Genomic DNA, 19,008 nt, shown 5'->3' on the forward strand with positions numbered 1-19,008 from the left:
TTTAGAGATAGGGAAAGACTTTAACACTACCATGTTGCATGATTTACCATTGGATCTTGCATACTATCATGAAAGTGTGACTGTTGGGGCAATTTTGAGGTCTTGCATAAATGCTATGAATGCTGCACTTGAAAGTGTTCAGGATGCACCGAGGCTCTTTAAGATATCAATCAAATTGATTCTCTAATATCTGCGTAGACCTTAAAACACAATACTATATTTTTTAAATTTGTTTTCTATGATATTTTCACCAGGCGGTTATGAAATCTACACGCCGTCAACTGGAGAGGGAGCTTCTGTCCGAAGACATAACACGGCTAGAAGACTTGCCCTCTTACACCCTCCTTACACGATAGGATAGTAGTTGGAGAGTTAATTTTCCTGCAAAAGAAGAACCACTGCCAGCATTTGGCACATTTGGGTTCCTGCCACGTTCTTCTCCTTGTTCCTTTTAGTTGGATGGTGTTTTGTACATGATAAATTGCTTCTCATTAAAACTTCAGCAGAAGCTATGTAGTGAATCCCCCATTTAATCTCCAAAAAATGTTTTTTTGAGTTTGTCAATTTTCTTGTAGCGGAAAAAGGGAAGAAGAAACTTGATGAGTTTTTAAGGATGATGACAGGTGTGGTTCCATTTAGGTTCCGAATGCAGTGGTTCATTTCTAGCATCCCACGCAAAACAGTAGAGCCTCCCATTTTACTCTAGGTAGGTTTGAGTTGTTTATTACCTATTGTACGAAATTGAGCGGGAATTCTGATCCAGCTCTTTTGGTTCTTGCCTCTGTTTGCTCTCTTTTATAATTTCAGGTTCTTTTCCATGGAACAGATTGGCCACGTCTGGCTGCTTGAATTTCTAAAATAGGGGGTGAAAGTAGCCAAACCATTTTGAAGCCCACGATTCAAGCAGCGAGCATCCTTTCCCTCAGTCTGGACCGACGTTAGGTTTGGATACTTTCCCTCAATCTGAACTCGATGTTAGGCGTGGATTATTAGTCTTCTGGATATACACTGTTGCTGATTGATATCTGAAATTTCTGGTTCATTTGGATTGATATCTTTGATTTTGAGAGCTCGTTTAGTAGTTCTTTGCATGTGCCAACTCTCACGATTCTCTCTCAAGAGGGCTACTTATGCGCTTATAATGATAAAAGGGCCACTCGTGCACAAATGAACGCGGAACGATGTGAACAATTTTCAGAAAGATGTACTTGGAATCAGACCTTTGAAGTATTCTACTTTCACTGTTGCTTTCCATCCTAACCTAAGATATGGCATAATCCAAGGATTTTTCACCTCGAAAACTTGTATTTGGTATTGGGAAAAACATGCTTCCTTCGCTTAAACAATGGCCTAAAACAATTGGTCTGTAGTTAAAATCCATTTGTGCAACATGATGACAACAGATTAACAGATAAACATCTGTTAAAACAAACATGCTATGCATGCAAGCTAACATTTGTCTTCAATATTCACTCCATATAAAATAGAACTCAAGATTTAATGTTACTGATGACGACTGTTGATACTCAGAAAACTATAGAGCTTGATAAGAATGCTGATTAACTTAAGCAACTAAACAAAGCAAAGTTGCAGAATACAGACTGAACATACTAGAAGTCAACATTTATTGTTCACTGATAAAACAAACATGAGAAGCTAAATAAGAAGGATGGCCGATGGCCAACGACTTCCAAACTGGCACAAGTTTTACTCATAGATCCATGGGTGCAGGCTGCTCTGCCAGTTAGTAGGGCCCTCAGGGAACCACAGTCCAATTTCCTTAGTAGCACTCTCAACAGAGTCGCTTCCATGAATAACATTCCTGCAACGCAGCAGTAATATTTAGATATCACTGATTTGAAGATGCAACCAAGTATCTAGTTTTATACTTGGATAAATCCATGCATATTTTAATAGGGTATGCCAAATGAAACTTGATGTTAGAGATACATGGGTTATGGTTTGCAAATAGTGATTAGCATGCTACAGCCATAGTTATTTCAAAATTAAAACGCCGAGTCAATTCCTTAGCAAGAACCGATCTTTGTCGCAGCAGATACACACTATCACGAATCATCGAGAGGCAAATTTGAATTCGAAAAATAACTAACCTCCCAACATCAATAGCGAAATCACCACGGATAGTTCCAGGTTCAGAAGCTGCAGGATTTGTGGCTCCGATAATCTTACGGCCAGTGGCAACAACACCTTTTCCCTCCCAAATCATTGCAATAACTGGGCCAGAAATAATATATTGAACAAGACCAGGAAAGAATGGCTTCTTGGCCAGGTCCTCGTAGTGTTTCTCAGCAAAAGATTGCTCAACAGTCTGTAGCTTCAAACCTAAACCCAAACAGTTCATAATAAATGTAACGACCACGATATTTTAATCAATACTCAAATGTAACTGAAAAATGATAATTTTCTGTTTATCACTGCATACACAGAAGTTTACAGCATTTTAAACAAATCAATAGCAAATTGATTACCTTTGAGAGTGAATCCCTTCTTCTCAAATCTTGAAATAATCTCACCAACCTGAGGAGCACAGAAATCTATTGATATTTCTAGAAAACTCAAGCCAATTATCACACAATTGAAACACAAAAATTCTCGTTTGGGCTAAAAAGCTCGTTATCTAGTAAAATAATTCAAACCCATGATGGATCTAATCTTTCTCTTTCTTCTCAACAAGGAGGCACTAAATCCATAACTTATTATAAAGAAGTCAACCAAGAAATTGATAGCACGAAGAAACCCAGTTCAAGGAAATAAATAGGAGAAACTTACGAGTCCTCTTTGGACGCCATCGGGCTTGATCATAATGAAGGTTTGCTCCATCTCTCCCCCTCGAGTCTTTTCTTCTTCTGTTGCAGTGAAAGAGCAAAAACAATGAGTGACGGAGAAAGTGAGTTATGACGAACTTTTATAAGTAGCAAAAGAAAAGCAAACCCTAGTTGGTAGAGAATATTCGGTCAAAAATATATTTTCTTTCCTCGCAGTAGAACTGGGCTAATTATTACAAGATGTACCGAATAAATGCTGAAACAATTCTAGAAGGAGCGGTTTTTTTTTTTTTCGAAAATATATTTACACCCACAAGAAAATTAATGGATTCAAGGTTTTAACATACAGAACCCATTCACTTGATTTTGGTCCTCTTTGTTTTGGTTAGTATGTTCAGAAATCTATAAAAGACATCCATTTTAATGTTTTTCTAGAGCTAATCACATTGTGTATGTCATATGACCGGTTAAGTTACACCAACGCATGCTGTTGAAGTGTTAGATTAACGTGAAAAATGACATCATTTCCGGGCTTTTCTCCTTATAGACAATTAAATGAAACTAAAAGTACAAAACGCATGGTAAAGTATTTCTTGCCGTTTAGAAAAATAGTACATTTACCCATATGTTGGATCAAAAATTTTCTTTAAGAGCTGAAAAATATTAAGAGTTCAATTTTGTTTTTGAGAATATTATTAAATATAATCGACCAGGTTAATTTTGAAAGGAAAAAAACAAAGTTAAAACTTCCGAAACCAAGAACCGAATGAACCCCCATACCTGAACCGAATGAATCCCCGTACCTGCAAACATGTGTATGAATTCTTTAAAATTAAATAATATGGTATTTATTTCAAAAATATTTTTTTTAATTAGATGATAAAAAAATAGATAATCAAAATCAAATTTATTTAAAAAAAAAAACATAACGTCAAACCCGTGAGCTGAAAAACTGATTTATCATAGCACCACACCAGTAAACCTGATAATTAACTTCATAAAGTATAATAATTTGGTTTTTTTGAAATCTTTTTGTTTAATTAAATGTCAAAAAATAAACGATGCCAAGATGTCAGGATACTTTTGAAATATGAATACGATGGCGTGATATTTTACAAAAAAAAACTATGAATCACAATTGATTTTTTTATATTTTTAATTAAACATGTTCATTATGATTTGTAATTGATAATTTAATTTGCTTGAAACAGTGATAATCCAAAATAAAGTAAAAAAAAAATTAAAAAAATATTATTTATATAAATTAAAAGAACAAATAACACGAGGCAAAATGATTAAAATAAAAAAACCAATCTGAGAGTAAAAAGAGCACCTGCTTTGTAATTTGTTATTTTAAGAGCAATATAACAATAACATTGTGCTCTAAGAGCGGATTTTTTTTTTTTATAATAATCCCCTAGCCCAAGTTAAGTATTGTTTTACTTTTAAGGGTATTTTATTTAGCCATAATAAAATAAAATCTCGGTTAATTTTTTTAATTTATAATTTTTGAAATCGTAGATAAATATTTAATTAAAAAATTCAATTTTTAATTAATTTAATATTTAAAAATAAAATTAAAAATGAATTCTCAAATAAAAAACTTACCACCATAGTTTTTTTTTATTTAAATAGCAATGAAAATAAATAACATCAAATTTAAAAGAAAAATAAATTAAAAAGAGTGAAAATTAAAAAGATTCAAAATTATTTTAAAAAAACTGAAATGTTGTTGATGATACCTAAAACAAAAAACTATTAGGTATTTATGATTGCAGGATTTAATATCACTTGGAAAAGATAAATATTGTGGATGGTGCCTTGAGTAAAAAAATCCATAAATAGTTTAGCTAATATTTATAATGCAAGGGACTAGAAAGTTATATGAGTTAATTTAGGTTGAAAATCTTTTATTTTAATTTTAATTTTTAATCTTTTCATTTATTTAATTAAATTCTTAATTGAATTTTGATTCTTAGAATTAATTTAATTTCATCTCTATTGAATCTTAAAATAACCGTACGAGTTTAGTGTATTTTTTAATTCAATTCTTAACCTTGGATATTTTCAATTTTATTTTTGATTAATCTTCAATTTTTTTTAAAAAAAAATTGACCATGATTTCATTTAATTGGGTTTCCAAAATCATGCTCTTTTTTTAAAAAAGGTTTTTAGTCTTAAATTTCTTTATTTTAAACTTTAATTGACTTCAAATTTTGATTTTCTTATAATTTTAACCTTCTGATTTCACTTAATTGAATTTGTTTTTTTGTAAATTTGACCCTAATTTTACTTAATTGAGTTTGAAAATATAAAATTTGATTATTTATAATTTTATTTTTTTAATGAAATTCAAATTAAGCTTTTAAACTTAATATTTTACCATTTAAATCTCTTATAAAATTAATTTTGATCTATTAAAAATTTAATTAAGTTATTTTATTTAATTAATTTTTTTAATTTGATTTAAATTAATTTTAAAATTTATAATTAAACATTGATTGAATCGAGCTCATGACTAAATCAAAATGGCCTAAAAAGCCTAATTAATCGCAAAAAAAGTATCAAATAAATAGGTATAGTTGCAGACTTTGCCATGACTGATAACTTTAAGTGGCAACGAACGCAGGGAGTAGCAAGCACATAACAATGGAATGATATCGTGCGAAGGCTCCCAACTGGGGGCGTCTGGGTTTGACAATCTTCATCGTTGCCGAAATTGCAGTGGCTAGTGAAATGCTAACGATGCTAGCTCTAAATAACGATGGTAACCTCAAATAAAAAAAGGGCTGATTTCTTGACAATCAATTTGAATCTAGAATACCTAAAGCTCAAGCATCTGCTATGAGCTCTCTTGCCATCTGGCTAGAATGATTTTTGACACTGACTTCTTTTTCTTCCACATTTAGCTTAATCGTACAAGAAATTAAAGGGCGTTTAGCAGACTTGGTGACTATTTTACAAAGCTGTCATAAGCTTTGGTGAATTAATTACGACTGAGAGACTAATAGCAAAGTTTGGTGAAGATATCGAAGGCTCACCTGCAAGAACACCCCCCTCAGAGTTGCTACCTATCTATGAAATTAGCTAATTGAAAAGGAAAAACAAAAAGAACGGACAAGGTTTGGGAGGCAGTGGGATCCACCAAATATCTGATGCCTTACTCTGTCATCATGAAACTCGGAAGACTTTAGGAATCGCTGGAAAGGCCATGATGATTGCATGGAATTCAGCACCTGCAACCTTTGCTTACCCTCTCGATCTTTGAAGCTATTTTACTGGGCACGCTTTCGAACTTGATTCCGTACTTTTCCCCTTTCTCTGGGTTTTTCCCGTAGCAAAGGCGTTATACAAGAGATTGTTTATTTTCTCGTTCGACTTTGTTTTTTCTTGAAATTCAAATAACTTATTAGTTTCTTAAAAGAAACACATGATATATACGCGCGCGGGGGGTCTATTTTACTTTCTTCACCTTCGGTTTCCACGTTAGATCGTCGTACCTTCCATAGAATATTTCTTGAACTCCATTGATGATTTTTGACAAGTTTGGAAATTGTGGTATCCTCAGGGGTCTCATTTTCCTCCCGTCGGCGGAGAGTCTCAAAAGCAGCTAATCTTAATTTGAATTCTTATTGACTTTGCCGAAGACAGACAGGTCTCATTTGAATTCTTATTCCTAGTTTTTCGATTTAATTTCTAGATTTGCAGCTAGCAGCCACTTTTTACTTTTCGGTGACCTGTTTTAACTCTAGCAATATGTTTGGCGTGGAGACAGGGGGGACTACAAGGATAATTCTTAAAACCCTGTACTTGTGTTCGGTGCACAAATACAGGGTTTTAATTTTTGGAAGGAGAATATGGATTTTTTGTGCTTTCCCTCTATTTTTTTTAATCCATTATTAATTAATTTATTTCTCAAACTTCTCATTTTAACCCCAACTTTAATATTACTTAAATTTTTATTTAATTTAAAATTTGATTTAATTTAATTTATATTGAGATATCTTTATTTGTTTTAGGTTGTTTGTTTATCATTAAAAAAATTGATTAATAAAAAAATATTTTCTAGTTAAAAGAAAATTAAACTTGATTTTTTTTAAAAAAATTTCTTTTATTTTAGATAAAAAATACTTTTCAAAATTCAGAAATGTTTTGTTATTTTTTAATTATATCAAATTTCATTCTCAATTTTCTATATATTTTGTTTTAAATATTTTTTTTTAATTTCATCATAAAAAATTTGATTTAATTTGATTTTTATATCAACTTTAATTTTTATTTTTTTATTGTTATTTTTTTATTTTTTATTTTTTTAATTGAAATTTTAAGCTAGAAACACGCGCAACTAAGATATTTATCTTAAGCTGTGGGGAGTTCTTAATTTTTTATTTAATTATATGAAACTCATTTTTTTAAAAGAATAACAATTAAAATTCCATTGAAATAAACTAATTTGCTAGTATAAGCTTTCCTTCTCTTATTAATATTTTTAATTTCAACAAAAAACATCTATTTTTTACACAATGTTGTTGATTTATTATAAGTAAAAAATAATCAGAAGACATAACAAAAAAGTTTAGATGATTTAACATAAGGATAAAACTGATGTTCTCTAACTAAAACCCCTTTGTCTCATCAACATGTTTATTTATTTTTAAATTTTTTAAAAAATATTTATTTCTTAGACAACATTCTATCATAGTTCCAAAAACAATTTTCAATTACAAAAAAGAATAACATTATAATAATTTTAATACAAGTGTATTGAAGAACATATATAAAAAGAATAAGGGTGCATTGGAAAACATGAAGTCGCTGCACTTGCTGTCATGTTGAAATATTATTTGGCTTGTAAATCTAACATATAAATATGATGCGATTTATTTTTAGAAGCTTTCAAATTTGGTGTATGATTTCCAGTTGAAAACATTACTTTTTTAGTAGTATTAAGACTCAATTTTATTATTTATTATTTTTATTAATTAGTCAAATTTAGTTGTTATTATTTGAGGATGATATTTAGAATATTTTTAAAAGATTTGTTGAGCTTCTAATACAGGGAATGAACTTTAAAAAGAAGGAAACATCACACGAGGGACATCTTTTTATTCCCTCTTTCCTAACAACTTTTTCATAGTTTTCATCATGTCCATGCAAGACTCAACTTTTATAATTGATTAGAAGAGACAAAAGCCTTGGAATTGGAATTAATAAGATTGTGAGATATAATTTATTTTTATTGTTTATTTTACCTTTGAGTAATGGATATTTTTTTGTGTATATTTATGATTGTTTTATTTAGAGTGTGTTTAATATTGTAATAGTTTTTGTGATTGTAGTTTGAAAAAAATTATTTTATAAAAAATATTTTTAGTTAAGGTTGGTTTAATATTTATATATATTTGGTTAAAACTGTAGTTAAAATTAAGGTTGAATAAAAAATAGTTTAATGTGTTTGGTTAATAATACCTTTTAAATTGAAGTTACAAAATAAGTAATATATATATATATATATATTAATATTAATGGTTATAAATTTAAATATTACTATTAAATCATAAAATAAACAATACTTTATATAAAATATTTTTTATTATTCTATTAAACTATCTACAATTCCATTACGTATAAAATTCATACGACAAGAACTATAGTTTTCATAATTTTTTGAGCATGTAATAAAATTAGATAAAATATTATCAGGAATAAATTTGATATTACAGTGCGAGTGAATTTAATTCACTATAAACTAATTTTTTTTAAAAAACTGTTTAAAAAATAAACACACAAAAAACTGTTCACGTGAACAGTACTAATGAATTAAAATTCACTCACACTGTTCAATGTTTTAAATGAACAGTGAATTTCGCTCGCACTGTTCACGTGAACAGTGCTAGTGAATTCCACTTAATATTAAAAGAGAAAAGGAGCAAAGAGTTGCTTCGACAAAACTTATGTTTTAAACATGAATTATATTAGACCTCACCAAAAAATAAATTGTATTTTTAATGTAACCAAATATTTGTTTTGTTGTGCTTTAAATATAGAAGGAACCATATAAATAAACAGAGTCTTAATTACCAAGAGGCATACCAATGTATTATTCATTGCAATTTGCTGTAAGATATTTATAATTGCTTGATCCCTCTAATTTGTGAAACAATTAAGATTTAATGATTTGTTACGTAATAAATTATTAATTAAATCTTAGAAAGAATATTTAACTAAATTAAACAAAACTATTTATGCATGTGCTATTTAGTTTTATTGATCTTTCTAATTCTTAAGGTTATAACTAGGTTACAATTAGATTACACTTTCAATGCTTGTCTTGGGTTATTTATGCTTGTTTCTATTTAAATATAATTTAAAAGAGATATAAAAATAATTTTAACAGTGAAAACTTAAAGTATAAATTGATATATACTTGCATTGATGATTAATTGTAAAATTTCAATGGTGAATATTAACTTGGATCAAAGTTTTTTTTTTGGTTAATTTTGATATTTTAATTAGAATTGTTATCTAGTTATTTTTCTTATAATTATTTTCGTTAGACTTGAAACCCATCCTCATCCTTATTCACGTACATTAGAATAGATACTCTACTTGAAAATGATTCTTTCTTACATTACTATATATATTTTTAAAAGTTTAGATTTTATATTTGGTTGCCTGCAACATCATACCAACAAGGTAATTTATATTGAAGGAAGGTTTGCTCATTATGGCTTTGAATGTGTTATATCAGTGGTGTATGCCTTAAATGATCTATAACTCTTAAAAAAGATTTATGGAATCATTCTATGGAGTTACAGACAATATTACTAAGCCATGATGTCTCATGCGAGATTTTAATAAAACTATATTTCCTTCTAATATAAAGGGGGGACTACTATTACATGTTATATGGAAGTATTTGGAGATTGCATAAATGCTTGTGATTTGCTTGAATTATCTTTAATGGGTAAAAAGGTTCACATGGTCTAAGGGTAACTCAGCTAGTGATATTGATTTTTCTTCTGAATGGTTGAAAAAATTCCCTTCCTCCCTTTTGTGTTGTTTTTCTAAGTCTATTTTTGGTGTTGGATATATACTCAAACCTGATGATATCTAATTTTGGAAGAATGGTTCAGGACTTCTAGAGGTTTTCTATGAATTCTATCTGTGGTGGTCAAGAAGTTATGAAGGTTGTCAAAGTCCTTGAACAAGCTCTGAGAACATGGTGGAATAGTGATATTGTTGATAACATTGGTGAAAAAAATTAAAGCTTTAGAGAAAGAAGATAAGACTTTAGAGAATATTAAAGAAAGCAGGGACCTGTCTTTTGAGAAATAGGAGAGGCCATCTTGCTCAAACCTGAAATTCTAGAAATTGTTGTCATCGATCTTTGTCTATCTCTCTAGAGGTACCATTCACATTGGATGAGGTTAAAGAAATTATTTGGGACTGTGATGGTAACAAAGCACCTGAACTTGATGATGTTAACATAAAAAAAGCTCACCTGGTCACATTTAACATATATTTTTTTCTGTGCTGTTGTTGTTAGGGTGTTGAAATTGCAGGGAGTTTCTAGTTGTTGTTGATGTAGGTATTGCCGGGGAAGATGGGAGGGACTTTTCATAGATAGAGAGAGCGAGAGCGAGAGCGAGAGCGAGAGAGAGACTGTGGATCTGGTAACATGTGAGGGTGAGCGGAAGGGACGGCAGCCATGATAGTTTTTCGTTTCTCTCCTTTTTTTCAGGTTAGGTAAGGGTGGCCTGAGTGGACAGATATACTTACTGTATACACACAGATACAGACATGGCTTATACTGGAACTTGATTTGGCAGGATTCCGGACGCTATTATCCTTTCCATGCTTTCAACCGCCGTATAAATATGTTGACAATGATGGAGGTTTTCATGTACCCCACCACCACTCATTGCTCCCATAGGCTCCACACCCCTCTTTCTTTTGTTTCTTATGAGAACGGACATGATCAATACCAGCTACTCAAGAATCGATTTGAGCTGCTGACACTCCCTTTCTCTCACATATTTGATTAATATAATATTCGTTTGTCATAACCCTTTTTCTTTTCTCTTTGTTTTGGCTACTTAACGTTCTTCACCAAAAGAGGCGGAACTAGACGCCGCCGCCTCAGCCCTCCCGAAGTTCAAAACAATCTATATTTCAAGTCTTAAAATGCGTATGTAAAACACCCTTTTAGAATGAAGAAACAAAGATATTCTTCGGTCTCTAATTCATAACCTTTTAATCTCATTGCTTATATTTATGAAATGATTGTTTCATCTTCACATATCTATCGGCTCTTCAATATAAAACTAATTTCTAGCTCCGTCATTGTTTATCGAAATTTAGAAATGTTAGACATGCTTCCCGTTGGGCTTGAATTGAAGGCTGTGGCACGTGCTTCTACACAAGAGGAGAGACGATATTTTGAAAAGAGAAGAGAAAGAAATGCTGTATTAATCTACAGAAATCACGTTAACAACTAGAACATTAAATATTTTAAAATTAATAAACCTTAATTATTTTATTTTAAATAAATCAGATCTCATGGATCTTAATTTAAATTATATAGCAGTTATATTTATTATAAAAACTATGTGATGTTTTAATTATTTTTTTAATTATATTTTTATGATATTTTCCAAAGAAAGAATTCATTTATAGCAATTTATTTAGTTTTTTTTAAATATTTAATTTTTAAAATAAATTATTTAACTCAAGTTATATATTTAATAATAATTTTAATTTAAGTGATTTTACTAACAACACAAAAATACAATTTATTACCAAACAATTTGAAGTATTTAATAGGACAATATAGTACAACATACATGGTCAATTTGCATTAATATGTAGAAAGATAATTATGTATCCATTAATATGCAACTCAATTATGTTGGAATTACCAAACACTACCTTAAAAGTTTCATTTTGTCAAGAAATGCAATATATGCGCGTCCATTGGAATACCTTGAAATGACGAATCCCCAATAACTAATATAATAAATAAATAGAAAACAAGAAAGAAAGATACCCGCGGAATATAACTCACACGGTTCCCCAAAATATTAATAAATAATTATAAATAATAAAATTTATCAAAATGTGTGGAAGCTCTATATATGCATGTAGTATATGAAATACGGGGAAAACAAAATTAGATGAGGGGGGCAGATCTATATATCATTTAATTGAAATATATCTTTGAAAAGCATTTCGATGAGAGGTATATATATATCAATCTCTTTTAGGATATTACCTGCACTGTAAGAACGTTGTTTTCAAGGATAAGTTCGACCAATTATATATAAGAATGCATGAAATACTATCAAGAATTTCACAAGTTAAGGATTTAGATAATTGGTAATTAATATCCATATCACAATTGAAAAGAAATCTAGAAACAAATAGTCAATTGAAAGAGGATATTCCTATTACAAATCCTACCAGTTGCATTTCTTAATTTTTGTGATCCACTAGAAATTTTGAGTTAATAAGTTCTTCCGGTGTTTGAGAGTCAACGTCTGTTTATAACTTGCGCGCGCGTGTATATATATATAAAATTTAAAAAGCGAATTAAGCTTTGCAACCAAGTATGTGACACTTTTATTTCCATATTTAATTTTGATTTAATTACAGTGCTAGGTCGTGATTCAAAATGTAGAACTTGAGAGGTTTTAGAAGCAGTGGAATACCTTCATGCAAATCCTACTAGCTACAAGTATTCCTCCGCTGTTGATTGGGACTCTTAACATTGGATCAAGCTAACGCCTGGTATAATGTGGATCCACTCTTTTGGTTTCGAATAGTTAGTCCATTAAAGTTCCTTATATCTAACACAAAAGAATATATTTTACTTAAGGGATAATTAAGATATAGGATAATTAAGCGGCGCCCTTCTCTTCTAATTTGCTATATTTGCACAGGAAAAAAAAAGAGAAGAAAGTAAATTCAATGGCCAATCCTTTCCTCTCTTTTCTTGCCCAAATTGGATCGGTGGATGTACAACATCCAAAGTCATCTTTTAAAAGAAGCATTTAGTGCGGATTGCAAGTTAAGACAAAATTAAAGAGTGATTAACGATAAACAAGTTCTTAATTTGCAACATAAACATGCTCGGCACCAGAAAACGTGTTTGTTAAGCTAAACATCTACGTTCCTTTTATTGTTAATTACATACGAGTTAAGTTTATTTTCATATATGTGTGTGCGCGCGCGCGTCCTTATTTATTCCACATTCAGTTCATAATAGTAATTACTAATTAGCTTTTGAAACTTGATTGACCGCTATTGATTATTATCAAGATTAAAACCTAACTAATAATTAATTAATAAGAATATACCACTAAGCTTAATGTGAGAAACGTGCATTAGATAAATGGTCAGGCAAATACATTATTATTTCAGAACTTTTCTAGCAAGACCGAACAAAATGCAAAAATGCATACTTTCAGAAAAGCGCACACACAATTTATACACACATATATATGCTAATTTGCATCGATCTTCTGTATGAATTATGTCACACCCCGAACCAAAAAAATCATGAAAATATTTATTTTTCAATCTCTAATTATTAAATATTTTTCAATAACCCTAATGTAGAAGCAAAAACTCAATTAAAAGGTTAGAACAAGGAACACACATCTTAAATCTCATTTGTGATTCTAACAAGATATATGCTAGCGTAAGTTAATATAAGGTTTTATTTCCTTTGTAGTCTCTAAATTATTATGCAATTACTAATAAGTACATTATTACTTTAATACCCTTAATTAATAAAAAGGGGCATAAGAAAAATCCTAATTAATTATATTATTTTATTTATGTTTACTTTTGTTTTTTCGATCCGGCTTTCACAATTAGAATATATATCGATCTGATGAGCTTCCACACAAAGGTATTTAATTCCTCTCATGTAAAGTTTTAGACAGTTATATATCCATTTCAGAACTAGTTATATATATAATCCTACGTATTTTTATTTTCTTTCTAATAATGTGAAAAACAAAACTTCTTACTAGCTAGGCCGACGTCTCGATAATATTTGAAGTACATTCTGATTTGTAGAGTTTGGTTTACTTATTATAGTCCTCTCCCACTTACACAAGGTGAAAAAGATTAGCCCTCAGTGTTATTTATTCAATTCATCTATTGACCTAAAAAAACCTAATAATCTTATTTGATAGACAGCTCAGATATTCCCTTGATTAATGGTCCGTACAGTAGATTTAGTGCATAAGAGGGAGATAAGCTGTAACTGTTCAAGTCTTTTACTTCTGTAAACTCTATTGGTACAACCTTAAAGATGGAAAGGAATAATTTCCAGGAAACATTCCCTTCGGCCCTTACTTGTTGACCAGACTAGTACATGGTGTGAAACACAGAAGGAGCAAGGCCAAGTACTGCTTGTGTTAGCTTGACACATGCACCAAATAAGCCAATAAGAAGAGGAGGAGGAGGAGGAGAAGGAGGAGGAGCAAAGCTTCTTGATTAGAATGGATCGAGGAGAAAGAGAAGTTCCAAATTACGGGCTACAAGTCTCTTTCTCTACACCACAAGCAATCCATGAGATGGGTTTTGTTCAATTCGAAGAAAACCAGGTCTTGAGCTTCTTGGCCCCTTCACAATCTTCTCAGATATCTCAACCGCTCAACACAAATACAACCACCAATATTCACATGGGGTTTACTCATAATGATGAGCAGGTATGTATTATTAACTATTCTGTAATGGAAAATCTTGTACAAGAAAGACTAGGGTTGTTAGATCTTTAATACTATTTATGTATCTTTCTTCCTTTTTTTTTTCCTTCTTTTTGAAAAAAACTTGGATACCGTTTCTCATCATATTACTCAATTAGTGTCAGTGATCCTAATTTTATCAGATACCTTCTTCTGTAATTTGGTATATGGAGTACAGCTTGGTCGGTTGATTTCGTACTATATTATTGTTATGGAAAATTTAGGTGGGGACAATGAATCCAAAGCCTTCCAGTGATGAGAACTGCACCGGTAATGCTAACAACGACGGCAACAATTCATGGTAACGGTATCCTTCTCTCTATGGCGTGTTTCTTTTCTACTGTTCTGTTTCAAAGAGCTATAGGCACTTTATTTTGTCTCTCTCCACAACAAGGACAAACATGCACGCCCACAACATATACATGGAAGAAAATATTCTTCAGGAGGTCTAAATTTCAGCAGAGTCCAAAGAGATCCACGCATCATATATGTGGAAGCGATAATTGGTTTCCACTTTGTCACCGTGTGCTTTTATATACAATAGTACATAACCTCTCTTTTCTTCTGTCGAAGTCTTGCTACCCTTTGATTCTTAGATCTTCCTGTCCAGCAATGGATCTCTTATCTTTTTACATATATTTAGATAAATACTTGTTCATTTTTTCTTCAATCTGAATCCCCCTATATGAACCAAGACAAAAAGGTTGAGCTAGCTAGGATTTGAAATCATATTTTTGCAGGTGGAGGAGCTCACCCTCAGAGAAAAACAGGTTGAAAGTGAGGAGAAAGCTTAGAGAACCGAGGTTTTGTTTTCAGACAAGGAGCGATGTGGATGTTCTTGATGATGGCTATAAGTGGAGAAAATATGGGCAAAAAGTTGTCAAAAACAGCCTTCATCCAAGGTAAATATGTCAATAATTAATCCCTGTCCTTTTTTCTAGGTTAATGCTTTCAATCTCAGACAGGTTCCATGCGCACCTGAACCAACATTAGCTATGGTTGTTGCAATTTGAACCTTTACTTCAAGCAACGCTTTCAAGTTTCAATATATTCAACACAACATTTATTACAAGTATTAATTTAATTTCAAACTTTGTCATTCTATAAAATAACCAGCATAATCTTCAATACCTTTTCGTACTAATAATTCTATAAATAATTAATTATATACAGTTATTTTAGTGAGTCTCTCATGCATAATGATTTTTTTTTTTAAGAAAGCTATGCGTATCTGTTTGATTTATTAGCCTAGGTTAATTCTTTTGGAAACAATGATAATGGCATTATTGTAGTAAATCATAGCAAAATTCACAAACACCTTGAAGCCGTGATTGCCAATAATTTGATTCAAAGTCATCCACAAGTAGAAAAGAAAGAATAATAGGACTACGGTGTGTCAGCCGTTTCTTGCAATCATTTGTCGGGGATGCCGAGAGAATACATAACAAAAAATTAATAATTATTATTGGATTGCTATTTAGTTTATTCAAATTTTATTTATATAAAAAATAATCTTAGATCTTAAAATTTTCTGATAGTATTAAATTAAGGTATAATAATAAAATCTTAAGTAATCATTTTTAGTTTTATTTTTTTGGTCTTTTTGTTTCTTCTTGTATTAAATTAGTTTTTTTTAAAATCTATTTTTTTTTTATCATACTCTGACTATTATGTTTATGTTCTTTTTAGTATACTCTTGATAATTATAAAAAATAACACAAGCAAGTAACTGATTAAGGATTGATGGTACTTCACTTGATCTTTGAACCACTAATTAATTTTATTAAAGATTTGATTGCTTTATATTTAATTAATATATTGCACAATTGAAACCAAAAATTAATAATTATAATGCAAAATGTTTTTACCACTATTTTAACTAGAAACCATCCTAACTTTTCCATCTTCCAAACATTATTTTGCAACCATTTCTATACTCTTCAATAATATTTTCAAGGAAAAAAGAAATGCTCTTATATTTTATTTTATTTATAAAAGAAACAACTTCTTTAAAGCTTTTGGAAGTAGAGGTAGCTACTAGCTACATTTTGATAAATCAGTCCAAACACACTCACGGACAAATTAAGACAGAGACATTGCCTTCCGAAAAATAATTCTATACTTAATAATTGCTAGAGTATCGGAGCAACACAACTGTACAAGATAATAGTATCCTAACTCTTAATCATTTAATTTAATTAAAGAGGCTCTAATATGATAATGTAGAAAATCTTAATCCAGCAATTTAAACAGGTGAATTCACATGAATTCACTTGAATCAATATAAATACACTCACACACAAAACATATACATTGCCTTCCAAGGAATACTAGTTAAGATCACTTACTAGCATAATTTAGCAACACACTTGTAGTCTTTTTGTAATTTTGCTGTGAGAGAACGAGAGTGAGTTAACCGAGTAATTTAATTCACATATGAAAACTACCCGTGACCTATAAGGTTAGGCTTTCAGCTTTGAGGCGTCCGTGTACACATAGAACTGCAACAATTGTAGCTTCTCTCCTTGCTCCTAATTATCTATAAAATGAGATGGAGATAGCTGGGAAATACCAACCTGTTGAGAGAGTTGCCTTTAGCCTTATCCAGTAAGACTTGAAAGGTAGTCTTCGCTCAGGAAATATACAATGAGCATATAATATCTAAGAAAATTGTCAATACTTCTTCCTTTTCTTTTTCTTTTTGACATTGAAAGGTCGAGAATAAGAGGAGCTAGAGTTTAGAAGGACACTGGGTGGTGGGGAATTCTAAAATGCAAAAGAAAGCTAATCTATATATATATATATATATACCCAGAACGTGGCAAGTGTTTGGGCTGAGTTACACGTGTTGCTGCCAGTGATATATAGGCAGACTTGAGCTATCACATGGAGCAAAGTGTTTAATCAGATCTTTCAATGGTAAATGCTTCCATTGAAAGAGGCGAAAGAGAGCAGGCAAAGCTTTCCTCTCTCTCTCTCTCTATATATATATATATAGATCGAGGGGAGTAGCTGGGCGGGCTAAACCTAGTGATACCTCACATTATCATGCATTTAGGATACAACAAAGTACTTATGATGAATTACGATTTTCTTTATTTTTCTTCTCATTTTCTGTTTGTAATAACGTGCTGGCAGGAGCTACTATCGTTGTACTCACAACAACTGTCGAGTGAAGAAGAGGGTTGAAAGATTATCAGAGGATTGTCGAATGGTGATAACAACCTATGAAGGGAGACACAATCACTCTCCATGCGATGACTCAAATTCATCAGAACATGAATGCTTTACCTCCTTCTAATACATGCTTTAGTTTAAGTATTAAGAAAGACATTGTTGTAATATTAGAATCATGTTGTATAACGTGTCATCAGCTTGTGACAATACTTGCTAGTACATGATTTTGAGGGGTTTTCATCTTCCCAAGATCAACAAATTCTGACAATTCTCGATATTCATTTATTTGGATATCAGTCTGAGAAAGATGTGTTCTCTTTATGGACTTCATTTAAAAGACTTGAATCATGGATTATGGAGGGACCTATATTAATTTCAGTAGTCCTAAGAATTTTTGGTAAAACTCGTATTGTCATTTCAATCTTGTAATAAGTTCGAGGTTAGTCTCTATGTAGTGAGACTCGCAAATGCCAAATGCCAAAATCAACACTCTAAAACTTGTGAGTAATTTAGTTTTTTTCACGTGTGACTTTGAATTGTTGTAATATATATATATATATATTGTGTTTTTTGGTTTTCTCTATAATTTTTTTGTTTTTTTAATTTTTTTATAAAAAAAATTTTATTGATTTTTTTAATATTGAGCTAATTAAGAATTTTAGTTTTGTAATTTTTTTCTTTTAAATATTATAAATTGTTATAGTGTTTTTCCATATAGTGTTTTTGTTATGATTTTTTTTAAAATTATTTGTCGATTTTTTTCCCAATTGTTTTTTGTTTTTTGTTTCGTATAAAACTATATTTATCAATTTTATTTTTTTAATATTGAACTGGTTAAGAATTTAGTTTTACAATTTTTTTCTTTAAAATACTATGAATTGTTACAGTCTTTCCCCATGTAATTTTATTTTTTATAATTCTTTTTAAAATTATTTATCAATTTTATTTTTTTAATATTGAGTTAGTTAAGAATTACAGCTATAACTTTTCTCACAAAACACCGTGGGTTACTATAGTATTTCTCCACATGTTTTTTTTTTTTTTATGATTGTGTTCAAAGTTGTATTTGTCTATTTTATTTTTTTTAATATGAAGTTGGTTAAGAATTTAACTTTGTATATATTTTTTTTAAAACATTGTGGATTACTACAGTGTTCCTCCACATGATTTTTTTTGTTGTTTTTGTTTTTTATAATTTTTATCTAAAATTATTTTTGTCAATTTTATTTTTTAATATTAAACTAGTTGAGAATTACAATTTCAATATATGGAGAAAACACTGTAGC

General features: G+C 30.5%; 3 protein-coding genes across 8 annotated transcripts in view; 2 read left to right on the forward strand and 1 right to left on the reverse strand.

Moving 5' to 3' along the window:
• LOC105120730 (ELMO domain-containing protein C-like) overlaps positions 1-564 on the forward strand; it is a 21,890-nt gene extending 21,326 nt beyond the window's left edge. For 4 of the 6 annotated variants that reach the window (XM_011019068.1, XM_011019067.1, XM_011019066.1 and 1 more), the window contains exon 10: positions 255-564. In XM_011019068.1, the coding sequence (XP_011017370.1) occupies positions 255-356 (102 nt within the window). In that variant the 3' untranslated portion in view covers positions 357-564. Of the gene's footprint in view, positions 1-7; positions 198-254 lie in introns of those variants that run through there. The other 2 variants (XM_011019071.1, XM_011019070.1) reach the window with 2 other exon arrangements.
• Positions 565-1,422: 858 nt separating this feature from the next.
• Positions 1,423-2,907, reverse strand: LOC105120729 (nucleoside diphosphate kinase 1-like). The gene is made up of 4 exons (XM_011019064.1): positions 2,791-2,907; positions 2,490-2,538; positions 2,112-2,343; positions 1,423-1,822 (listed from the first exon to the last, which is right to left on the reverse strand). Exons 1-4 carry the CDS (start codon positions 2,839-2,841, stop codon positions 1,708-1,710), a joined length of 447 nt encoding a protein of 148 aa, XP_011017366.1. The 5' UTR covers positions 2,842-2,907; the 3' UTR covers positions 1,423-1,707.
• An 11,147-nt stretch (positions 2,908-14,054) lies between these two features.
• LOC105120734 (probable WRKY transcription factor 12) lies at positions 14,055-17,990 on the forward strand. The gene is made up of 4 exons (XM_011019076.1): positions 14,055-14,509; positions 14,770-14,846; positions 15,286-15,447; positions 17,684-17,990. The coding sequence occupies exons 1-4, from the start codon at positions 14,300-14,302 to the stop codon at positions 17,844-17,846; spliced, it is 612 nt and encodes a 203-aa protein (XP_011017378.1). The 5' UTR covers positions 14,055-14,299; the 3' UTR covers positions 17,847-17,990.
• Positions 17,991-19,008: the final 1,018 nt, after the last annotated feature.

This window comes from Populus euphratica, unplaced genomic scaffold (assembly GCF_000495115.2).
Source record: "Populus euphratica unplaced genomic scaffold, PopEup_1.0 scaffold6.1, whole genome shotgun sequence".
Taxonomy (NCBI): domain Eukaryota; kingdom Viridiplantae; phylum Streptophyta; class Magnoliopsida; order Malpighiales; family Salicaceae; genus Populus; species Populus euphratica.

Bases quoted from the DNA above. Each gene is read 5' to 3' on its own strand.
- LOC105120734 (XM_011019076.1), top strand. From the start codon at position 14,300: ATGGATCGAGGAGAAAGAGAAGTTCCAAATTACGGGCTACAAGTCTCT. The intron at 14,847-15,285 runs GTAACGGTATCC...ATATTTTTGCAG, and splicing joins AACGACGGCAACAATTCATG to GTGGAGGAGCTCACCCTCAG. The intron at 15,448-17,683 runs GTAAATATGTCA...ACGTGCTGGCAG, and splicing joins AAAAACAGCCTTCATCCAAG to GAGCTACTATCGTTGTACTC.
- LOC105120729 (XM_011019064.1), bottom strand. From the start codon at position 2,841: ATGGAGCAAACCTTCATTATGATCAAGCCCGATGGCGTCCAAAGAGGA. The intron at 2,539-2,790 runs GTAAGTTTCTCC...TGTGCTCCTCAG, and splicing joins ATGGCGTCCAAAGAGGACTC to GTTGGTGAGATTATTTCAAG. The intron at 2,344-2,489 runs GTAATCAATTTG...GTTTGGGTTTAG, and splicing joins GAAGGGATTCACTCTCAAAG to GTTTGAAGCTACAGACTGTT.